The sequence below is a fragment of the Mus pahari genome, chromosome 10 (genome assembly GCF_900095145.1).
Source record: "Mus pahari chromosome 10, PAHARI_EIJ_v1.1, whole genome shotgun sequence".
Lineage (NCBI taxonomy): Eukaryota > Metazoa > Chordata > Mammalia > Rodentia > Muridae > Mus > Mus pahari.
In genome coordinates, this window is record NC_034599.1 from 46362627 (window position 1) to 46373970 (window position 11344).

An 11344-nucleotide genomic window follows, 5' to 3' on the forward strand; every position below is an offset into this window, starting at 1 on the left:
AGAGAGAGAGAGAGAGAGAGAGAGAGAGAGAGAGAGAGAGAGAATGAATGAGAGAATCAGGGTGCCAGAAACATCCCTTGTTAAAACTGGAAGGAAGTTGATTCAGAATATACCAAACTGATGGAGAAAGAGGAGGAAAATGGAGGAGGAGGAGGAGGAAGAGGAGGAGGAAGAGAAATTCAGAAGAGGAGAAGCAGGAACAGGAGGAGAAATGGAATCGAGGGCTGAGACATATTAACACCGATCACTGGACAACGTTTGCTCCTCTGCCCTCTCTTGGGGACAGCTGCTGGAGCCATACTCCATGAAGAGTATGAAGTGGCTTTGAACCGCATGAATAGGTATTTGTTGACTTCAGGCCAGCATCAATTTAATTTCAAGCCATTAAAAGTCTAATTTTATTGGCACTTCAGAAAGGCAGCAATTGTTCCATTTCCGTGGCACAGCCATTCTTTGAGGCAGGCTAGAACTTGCCCTGTTTGCCCAAGCCTTAGCTAAGTCCTCAGGGAGAGAAGAGATGGTGTCATTCAGAAAGCACCCTTGTCTTCTCATATGGAGAAAGTCACCGAGGGGCAGCGAGTCAGCTTCTCCTTTTAGCACCTCCCCCCCCCCCAGCTACCCTGGGGCTTCAGCCATTTTTATGCTTCACACTCTGGCGTCTTTTGGACAGTTTGATCCTTCCAGAGAGGTCTGACACAGCTGACAACAGACCTTTCTGTGGGGGTTCAATGACTCCATAGTGTACTGAGCAGTATTTCATCAACGGTGACTCAAAATTCCTGCCACGTGAGGGTGAGGAGCAGAGTTTGGAGTTCCTCTAGACTCGGGTTTGGGTGCTCACTATCTGGGAGAATGACGTTTCCAAGCCCTAGACTCCTTGTGTATTCTCAATGTTGTTATGATGAGTGAGTGAATGGGACAGTGCCCGAGAAATCTGCACACAGTATACCACACAGGAAGGGCTCAGAGAACTATAGCTGTGGCGCCAATATTATACCACATATTGAAAGAGGGGACATGGGAAATGTACCCTAGATTTTACCTCTGTGGACTCCAGATGGCCTACGCAAGCAAGATTAATGGGTGAAGTTTAACTGGTGCAGTTTGAGTCTGCACAAGTTACTTCTCTTGACTTTGAAAGACAGCTGGGCCCCTCACTCAATTGATTGGAGGACTCAAACTCTTGAAAGAAAGTTGTAAAGGGTACAGTCTTACAAATCCCCATGTAAGCATGTGTAAGTCATGTTTAGAGATCTAAGGCAGAAGTTCAGGAAGAGAAGATAAGCATGAATCTAAATCCAGCACTGGGTCTACACTACGGCAGTTGTCAAGGGAACGAAGTTCAATATTTGCGGAGAAAGTTTATAAAACAGTACTTTGGAAATGCAAAAGAGTTGTCTCAAGGTTGACACTGCTGTGGGTAAAGCGTGTGCTTTGGGTCGCATTCACATTCCATTGACAGACGCTGGATATGAGAGGTAAGTGAGTCATAGCATTTTTGTCTGATGATGCTCCAAAATGTACATCCTTGGTTCACCAAAGCAGGCTTTTCCGTTCTCAGCATCTCAGCAGTGCCAACCCCTCTGTTCATATTAGAATGATTTTAAATGCACAAATAAGTTATGATCAAACTATTCAAGTATAGTTAGTTATTTCCTGGTTAGTTGATAATACTGAAATCAAAGGATACTACTATTGGAAATTGAGAAAAACAACCCAACATGTATTATACAAAGTTATTTATTAGTTTACAAAAGAGTTTGTTTGTTATACTGAGAAGGAAGGCACTGGAAAAATCCATACAAAAAAAATGTTAACAGTGAGTGTATAAAATAAGACTGTCACAAGACCAGGTTTGGGGGCATTGTGTTGATTCCTACACTAGCTATCAGGTGATTGAAAATGGTGGAACGTAAACCGTATGTGGGGTAGTTTGTGAAAGGGTTGAATGGTTGAAGTGTCATCAAGGTGCAGTAGAGAAAGAGATACACCCATGAAACATTCTAGTCTGGTTTCTACTAACTATAGCAGGCGTCACAGCTTGTCTCCCTCTTATAGAAATCGCCAGTGGTGGCCACCGGAGGGGCAAAGTCCACACAGTCCATGCCTGAGTAGAAGAACTCTGTGGTTCTGAGGGCATCCAAGTGCTCTGTCTCACAGGATGTGTAGTAGCAGACAGAGGAGGGGGTGGCTGGGGACGAGAGGTTGTACTGGGGGTAAGAAGGCCAATGCTGGCAGAAGTAGCCGTCTTCTGGGAGGCTGGAGTGTAGGGAATCCAGAGAAGGAGGAGAGCTGTAATTTTCTGGAGTGTAGGAAGGCAGCTGAGTTGGCGAGTAACTGCAGTCAAAGGAGCCAGAGAGACTGGAGGAATCGGAAGGTGATCCTGGAATCTAGAGAAAGGAAAACCAGGGAACAAAAAGCTGGGTAACTTAGACAGGATTAAAGGAACCGAGCAGTGTGGATTTACTCATGCACAGTGAGAACATTAGGGCTAAGAATGAACCTCAAACCCTTAACCTAAGTCCTTGGAAGTAATCTCATTTGCCGGCTGTGATTTCATGACACTGCATCCCAGATTTCTTTTTCTCCTTCCCAACAATCAATTGCCTTGCTCCACTGCCTTCCTTTGTTAAAACCTTGCAGGACGTTTTGTTCTCAAACCACGAAATCTCACTGTGTCTCAGGTCACCTGCACTTCAGATCCTGCTGCATGCCACAGTATAAGCTGCAGGTGGCACCTTGGGCCGCACCCTTGACCATGAGCAGCCAAGTAAACACACAGAGGCAGAACCCAAGTCCTCATAGGCCCAGCATCTAGAACCCCCGAGGATGAGAAACCGCCCCCTCCTGTCACCAGTGTATCTAACACATCTTAAGCGTGTTTACAGTGGCCAACCTTGGAAGCTGAGCTGAAACTGTGTGTTATGTTCCCATGAAAAGATGCATGCGCATCCTGTAGAGTTAGTTTCCTATCTTCTCTAAATTCAATTTCCTCTAATATAGATTTTTGACAAATGAAAATAAAAAGTATTTACATTTCTTTTTAAAAGAAAAAAACCTTACAAAGTTTAAAACAGTATAAATCCCCAAGACATAAAAACAACAATCTTACTCATTTTAAAGAGAACACATTTTTGAGCATATGAGATTCATCAAGAATAGAAAATTCAAATTCTTTCAAAGATTAGGGCTGCTTTGTCTTGTTTTGAGAGAAGGTTTCCTGTAGCCTAGGCTATACCTTAACTCTGTATTTAGCCGAGACTGACCTTGAACTCCTAGCCCTCTTGTCTATGCCTCCCAAGTGCTTGGATTAAGGCATAGTCCGGAGGCTTAAATATCAACCATCTCAGGCTTAGATATGTGCTTTTGCCTATGGCAGCCCAAACCAGCCAGTAAGTGGAGCCAGTTCAACAGTTAAGCCGGGCCCCATTAGAATGTTGGTATCACATATACGTAGCCTTGATCCATTTCAAGGACTTAAAAATCTAACTTAAAATTGTTGAAACTATTGATTTCCAAATAAACAGATGTCTTAACAGATATTTAAAAATAGGAGTAGCCCCTTTTTATCGCCAGACATCCATTTACAAGGGAAATCATAGTAGGTGTATTCAAAGGTTTATGCCCTTCACGGTGCCCACACATTGAACTTTAAAATGCTTCCCTGACTATTTCCTGGTTGATAACATTTGTATGCTTTCTCACGGGATGATGCAAACACTTCTACAAAGCATCTCTACCCCACAGTTAGCAAGCATCAGGCTCCAGGAAGGATGCGGATGAATTACCAGGCTCTGGTTGTGGCAGAAAGGGGCCACTTGACAGCCCTCTGGGAAATAGTGGGGAGCAATTTGTGCAGAGTTGAGCAAAGGCTCCGGGAGTGTGTCTGTCTGAAGGTAGGACTCGAAGATCTGGTCGAGGCAGCTAGGGCTTTCTTCACAAGAGACACAGGTGGAAAATTCTCGGGGTTGAAAATAACTGGGCGTGGAAGACGTTGGTTCAGGCTCAAAATACAGTCCTAGAAGAGAAAGGGAAATGATTTTTTTGTTTAAAAATTGCAAAATAAGTTTGAATAGAGTTTTCTTCTATTTATTATATCTAGGGGGAAATGGAGGTTGGGAAATTCCTTATAAGTAAATACTTTTGGAATTTGGACTGTGTTAGTTGTCTTAGGTTAATCCAAGTCCCAGAGAAATTAATCTGATCAGTAATGTGATAGATAGCTTTTCAGTATGGTTAGACTGAAATAGAAGAATGCATGTGGCCCAGCCAGTATCTAAATGCCACATTCAAGGAAGAGCACAAGCCGCTGCCTTCAGGGCTATAAAAGCACTAGTGCCTAGAGCTATCCGCAGCTCAGGGAAACCTCTCTGATGAACTTACTGGGGGGCTTTGGGAAACCTTCTGGCATTAGCCCTTGTTGCTTACCTAATCTTTTCACATAAGGGACTTAAATTGTTGAGAAGAGGGTTTGGAGAAATGATACAAACAGTGATGCACATGCTAAGATTGGAAGCTTAGAATGCAGTGTACAAATTAATAGCACTTTGCTCGGAAGAAGTACAAAGGGCAGAAGTGTCTTATTTGTGGACACGTTAAGATGAGAATACAATGGGAAAAAATATGATAGGGAACAATGAGGATAATCTGAAAAAAGCATCGCCCCCTTTCCAGTTAATAGGAATATTCCCAGTGTGTGATAATCAGCCTTAAGGTTCAAAGAGGGGGGGGATTTAGAGGGAGCCCATTAAAGGTCTCAGGTTCCTTTCAGGTTAAGTTAAAGTGCTATATTTGGTGGGAACTGACATAAGCACAGGCTTCCTTCTATATGACCTCCTTAAATTCGTAGCTGCTGAGTGGCATAGGAAGGACTGTTTATGTAATAGAGTTATTTGTTTGGGGCTGGGAAAACTTACACTTGTTTGAACGACTCTCTGGGACGAGAGTAGAGAGAGGGAAGGAAGCCCCTGTCGACTACATGCTAGGTGAACAAGAGCAAAGGCATTATCCTGGATGGACTGACTACAACCCATACTGCACCAAGAAAAGACGGCAAGATTCTAAAGCAAACCCTGCTTTTGTAGTGAAGCTGAGTTGCTTGGAGACCAGCGACTGGGATAAATGTCAAGGACAGAGGCTTGGTCCAGAGTAGACAGTTGAGAATGAAGACAAAAATGTGTCTTTCTTTCCTTTCTGGGCTTGCATCTGGAGTCACCCTCTGATTGGTTGGATTCCAATTAAATGGTGGCGCCTCTCTTAACCCCTGCACCAGGCTCTGAAGGGCTTCTGAGATGGACTTTTGAAAGGGTTTGAGGGAACCATAAAGCTGGCTGTACTGACCTGTGGAAGATGGCACGGTAGTGTCTGGAAGGTGGAGACCGCTGCTTCCTGACAGCTGTCAAGGCAAGAAGAGGAACTTGAAGCAAAGGGAAGGGCTGCGCTTCCCCTCTGGGGAAACTGGGCAGGGGATTCCATGGGGACAGCCGCTTCTGCTCTGCGGTAAGCCTTCCTCTAAGAACACTGGACTTTAAACACAGCCAGCATTGTGTTAGAGATTTGCTTTTTTGTTTGCTTACCTGAGCATTGTTTCCCCCCTCCCCCCGAATATCAGATTCCTTGATAAAATGTTAAGTTATTAATTTTGATAAGGGTTAATATAAGTCATTATTTTTTTGTTACAGACATAGGACAATTCAAGTAAAGTCAGCAAGCAGCCTTTCTATTGAACAATTTATTTTATAATGAGTAAGAGTTAACATTTATTTAACCCAACTATGACGACAGTCCATACATTTTCTTCAAGTTTGTACCTACTACTTTGTTTCTTTGTCCTAGGAATTAATTTCCCTTAAGGAAATAAGTAATAATTAGACATTGTTTCTAGATTTTTTTAAATCTGAGAAGTTGAAATATTCACATTTATGATCTTTAAAATATAAGAAAAAATTTTGACGTATTTAGTGATTCAGAGCCTATAAACATTTGAGTTCATAGCCAGAAAAAATAGTTCTTTGCAAATTAATTTTTTCTATGTTCTATGTAATTTGCTTTTAAAAACTATAGTATCTAAATACTGAAGATTCATGGGGCTGAACCTTTCAAACGTTTAAAGTCAAGCAGCTTGCCACTTCCAGCTGAAAAGACAATTATGCTAGCCGAGTAATGATGGCATTGTTTTCTTTTAGATTTCAGATGGTGGCTTTAAAGTTTAAAGGGACCCTGGCTGTGGCTCTGGGCTAGGACGGGGAGCTCACCACTCCTATCTGGGGTAGCAGGGTAGACTCACTCCTGTTCTCTGGCACCACACAGCCAGCCACTGCTCAAACAGGAGGTGTGTTAATTTTGAAAATGATCCATGCTGTAATGTCATGAACCAGGAAGCTGGAGGCCTTTACCAGCTCTTTATGCAAATATTTGGCTGCAGCTTGAGCTGGAGGACTTGGAAGGAGGGTTTATTTTTATTTTATTATTATTTTTTTTAATCTGCTTCATTGTAGAGCTTGCTTTTAACCCCCTGCTTCCCCCATTGGCTTGTTTGCTTGCTTCCCAGTAATCCTGTTATCTCCTGGACGTATGTTTACAATGTCCTAATTGATATTATCTTTCTGGCCCTTGGTGGTTCACTTTTTGCCTTGCTCCCAGAATACAAAGAATGGTGCCTCTCTTATTTCAAACAGCACACACACCCACAATCGACAATATATAAAAACACATTTAGCCTATTAAAACAAAACAAAGGAAAACGAGTGGTTAAAAAGAAGAAAGGTAAATTTTATCTTTAGATAAGCACCAACTCCAGTTTCTCTTTACCCCAAGGGCAAAGAAGTGGTGTGTGTGTATATGTGTGTGTGTGTGTGTGTGTGTGTGTACTGATAAGACTGAAATAAAAATTTAAAATAACTGTACCAGTCTGACACATATACTTTCTTCTGCTATAACTTGAGACTTAGATATCTACCTCAGTCTATAACTGCCATTCATGATTAGTTTCTTACGGTTTCAAACAGTTATTATTCTGACTTCATAGCCAATGAAGGCAGATTTACTCTTGCTTTGCAGTGTTTGGCACATTTAATTCTCTCTTGGATTACTGTTTCCCAGAGATGTCTTTTAATGTTGGACCAAGTTGGATGCAGTCTCTGTTAAACTAGAAAGGTCTGCCTGGGGCAGGCACACATTATCCTGGGATGCTATCTATCACCCTTGCTGTACACCCTGGGGTACACTGTATAGCAGTCCCAGAATCCCAAAGTCCTTCTGCTTGTTCTCAAAGAGATTTTACATCTGGGTCTCCTACTGAAATTCTATGTGCATGACTCCTGTGAGCTGAAAGGGGCAGGGACGAGAACTTTCTAGGAAGCACAGTAGGGCATATTCCAGAAAGCAGCATTATGTTCTTAATAGACATTGGTTCTGAAGGCTTGCTTCATTCTCACAGGGAACTCAGAAAATGGCAAATCAGACTTCTCTCAGAAACACAGCCTGGTCAGGTACTGAGGTGCAATCTTGCCTTGTACTCTGCTAGGAGCCAAGGGTGGTCACACCAACTGTAAGAACCCGACAGCCACAGGATTGCTTCACCTAAATGGGATGCTCTGGGTATGGCTGAAGCCCAGGTCTGCAAGTACCAAAGCTCCTGGCCCTAGTTTTATTAATGGTATAGCTATGAACTATTGAGGTTATTAAGCCCCTGTTAGTATGTTTGGCTCTGCAGAAAGATGAATTTAGAGAATTTAGAGCCAGTACTGAAAAATAAGATGATCTTGTTTCTACCTTTAGCCTGTTACTAACTTCAAGACTTTGGATCTTAGCTGCCAAGGAGGAATACAGATTTCTGATCTATTCATGTCATCTGATCATTAACAATCAAATGAAATAATGAATATACAAAGCTACTTTGAACGAAGAATCACTGCAAATCCACCTTTGTATTGTAAGGCCATTCTGCTGTTGCCTGAAATTCTGCAAATGGGGACTAGTTTCTCTAGATGTATGTATCAAATCATAGCAAATGTACTTGAACTCTAAGTTCTGAGAGAAAGGTGTAATATACATTAGTGTAAACGGCCTATTCATCCTTGGCTGGACTTTACTTTAGTGATCTGTTGAGCACTGTGGAGAAAGCCCCTAAACACTTATTTAACCTTTATATAACCCTCTTAGCTTTCAACTGACCGATTAGAGGAACAGACAAAAATGTCTCTAGTAAGTCAATGTGTTGGAGGACAGGTGCCACAGAGTTACTGAGAGCTATGCCCAGGTCCCCTGGCTCAGAAACCTATCTCACCATCGCTCCATAGTTTCTCCCTCCCGTTGCTTGAGGTGCCAAAGTTTCATTCATGAAGTTCAACATGGAACTCACACAGGATCACATGCTGATGAGACCAGTGAAAACAGAGATGACTGGAATCCTGTCTGATCTTCCCTCCACACCCACACCTACCCACAAGCAATGACAGGGTCACGTGCAGCAGGCTCTTCACATTGAACTCTCGGTGGACAAGCACACCTAGTTTACATGGTTCTGCAGCTGCCCCGAGCACTTGGGTAATAAATGTGAGGTGTCAGAGTGTGAGGTGTCAGAGTGTCTTATGAACACCCAGATCAGTTCTGTTAGAGTTCTGTGTATTCTAGAGACAGAGGCCTTTTCTTCCAGAGACTTCCAGTGACTGCTGGTTTTTCATATACATGACCTCAGAGCCTAAATTACAGAGAAACGAGGTGGGTTTCTGGTAGAGACTTTTTTTTTTTTTTTCAATGAGTTTGTTGGGGCTGGATCTCCACTCTCTCTTAACACTATAAAAACATACTTAACCTGTTGGCTGCCTCTCTTCCTTGCAGAGGACCAAGAAGCCTTCCCCCACTCAGCTATGAGCAGTGAGAGATCAGCCCCCCACAGTCCTGAGTCCTACACCATGTCCCATGGGTTTTTGTGGCTGCCTGTGGTGACCTGGGATGAAGTTGGGGACAGATGTAAGAATCCCTGAGCAGGGCTGTGCTTATGGGTGGCCTCTGCATCTTCCCTGACACAGGGCTGAGTGTGAGGCCTGGGATGGACTGGGAGGGACAGAGAGGGAGAGGGTGCTGCTTACGTTTGCCCCTGAGGCGGCCTGGTGTGCCCTTCTTTGCTGCAGAAGCTCTTTCACGGTCATCTTCACACGGACGCCTTGATACACCTTAGGTTTTTCTGGGGAGAGGCAACAGGGCCAGTGGTCAGTCTCAAAGCTTGGGTGTCAAGGGGATACAGTGAGGGTCCCCTTGGTAAGGCTGGGATACCCAAGGCCAAGTTTCTACCTTTGCAGAACACACAAAGAGAACGTTAAAAAAACAAAAGAAAGAAAAAGAAATAAAGAAAAAGAAAGAAAGAAAGAAAAAGGAAGGAAGAAAGAAAAGATAACTTTAAAAAACACCCACATTTTTCAAACTAGAAAAGGTGGGCACAGGCAGGTGCTTCAGGGTTCTAGTGGGAACAGTCCCTGTGGGCATCTATGACGTTATTCACCCCTAGCTGGGCCCCATCCTCAGGACAGTACCAGCTGTTCTGCTCTGGAATGTGGAGGGAGGTCAAACAAGCCTGCTATTTTGGCTCCAATAGTAAAATCTGGGGTTCTGACTCAGCTTGTGGATCTGGGGTGCTCTCTGTTTCAAACTGATCTCTCGGACCTCACCATAATGTGAACGACAGCCCCTCTCCCCTCCTCCCCCCCTCCCTGTATCCCTCTATCAGTCCAGGCATGGCTTCTGGGGAAGTACAACCTTTATCTGTGGTGCCCTTGGTCTGGAAGCCAGCCCTGAGACAAGCGACAAGCTGCAGGGGTCAGGACAGTCAGTCTGTCCTGGCCCCGTGAGGGACTTACTTCACTAACCCCAGAAAAGGGGCCGGGAAATAGTCTCCTGTTGCTCCTTTCTCTTTTTCAAAAATGTCTTTTTTTTCCTCACCCCCTTCCTCCTTCTAGTCTCCGGCTCTGTCGCTCTCTTCATCTCTTCCCACCCCCCTCCCTTTCCGGTGCAGGCATTTGGAGAACTGGGCTGTGGAGAGTTCTCCAGCAAGAGCTGCAGCTCCGGAGTAATGGCATCCCGAGGCTCCCTAGGACCGCGCAGTCGCCTGGAGGCTGCCCTCCGGAAGGGGCCGCCCCTGAGCCGGCAGAGCTGGGCCGGGAGACCTGGGAGAGCCCAAGTGGCCGGCCGTGCTAGGCGGGGGTCGGCTGGGAGGGACCGGTGACAGCCTGGGGGTCCCCGGCAGAGCGCAGTGAGTAGGTCTGGCTGGTTGTTAGGCCAGGCTAGACCAGGCAGAGGCATTTTCCGAGTAGGGTTTGACTTAGAAGCCCAGTGTGACTTCCACCCGACCTTGACCCTGGAGAGAGCGCTTATTAGTCGCACGGGGAGGGGCGGAGCACAATGGCCCCTGGCCTAGGCGTTTGGAGACAGTGCCAGGCCACCAGCGCCTCGCATGGTTAGTGTAGGGACCACGGCTGGACAGCAGGGAGACCCCCCCCCCCCAGAAGCCAGATCCTGAAAGTTAGGATCCCCCGGGAAAATTAGTGCGCTATTCTTCCCGGTCCTGGGCATCGGTTGTCTTGCTGCAGTGCCAGGACGCGCCCACTCCTCTCCAGTCTCCTTTTCTCCCATCCCCACTGACTGGGTCGGCTCTGGGATCTGCAGGCAGCGCGGGCGCGCCTCGGGGTCCACGCGGGACCAGCCCCAGCCCAGCTCCCTGCCGGTGCGTGCCTGCTCCAGTCCAGGGCTCACCGTGAGCCTCTAGCTCCCCCGCGCCGCCGCTTCTGGGCTCACAAGGTCGGCGTCTCCAAATTCCCAGGACGCCAAGGTGGAAAAGTGAAAGGGCAGGCAGGGGCGTGGGGGGACGCGATTGTCCGGAGTGGCCTTATGGGTCTCTGGGCCTCTGCTCTGGGGAGCAGGCACCCAGAGGGAGCCGACACAGCGGGCTCGCGTCCTCTCTGGATCCATGCCCGGCCCTGACTATTATTCCCTGACTTTGTGCCTCTCTGTTATACGCAGGAAAAGCAGAGGAAATACACTCGGATCCAAGTGCCCCTGGCCCTCATGACCCGACCCCTGGAGAAGCATCTGAGTTACCCGACATCCTGGTCAGCAGGAGCTGGGCTGGAGACTGGATGCTGCAGCTTCAGAGACTCAGCACCTAGGAAGGCAGGGAGAAAGGCAGAGATGCGACATTTTTAAAGTTTCACAAAACACGAGGCAGCACCCAGGTCCCTGGATCAGGAGACACACAGAATTAATGTTTTATACCTTTGGGTATAGGTTTGAGTTTTTTCCCCCTCATGCCAAGTATTTAAAACCTCTAGAAACCCATGATTTGACAATC

The 11344-nt window shown here is 45.7% G+C and overlaps 1 protein-coding gene across 3 annotated transcripts; it reads right to left on the minus strand.

Moving 5' to 3' along the window:
* Nucleotides 1-1719: 1719 nt before the first annotated feature.
* On the minus strand, nucleotides 1720-10450 carry Colca2 (colorectal cancer associated 2). 3 transcript variants are annotated; one of them, XM_029542754.1, is made up of 5 exons: nucleotides 9867-10450; nucleotides 9093-9187; nucleotides 5341-5395; nucleotides 3789-4018; nucleotides 1720-2390 (listed from the first exon to the last, which is right to left on the minus strand). In XM_029542754.1, the coding sequence occupies exons 1-5, from the start codon at nucleotides 10297-10299 to the stop codon at nucleotides 2019-2021; spliced, it is 1185 nt and encodes a 394-aa protein (XP_029398614.1). In that variant the 5' UTR covers nucleotides 10300-10450; the 3' UTR covers nucleotides 1720-2018. The 3 variants fall into 3 exon arrangements, with proteins under 3 accessions (XP_029398614.1, XP_021063809.1, XP_029398615.1); XM_021208150.2 differs by having other exon boundaries at nucleotides 1722-2390; nucleotides 9858-10068; XM_029542755.1 differs by having other exon boundaries at nucleotides 1722-2390; nucleotides 9940-10013.
* Nucleotides 10451-11344: the final 894 nt, after the last annotated feature.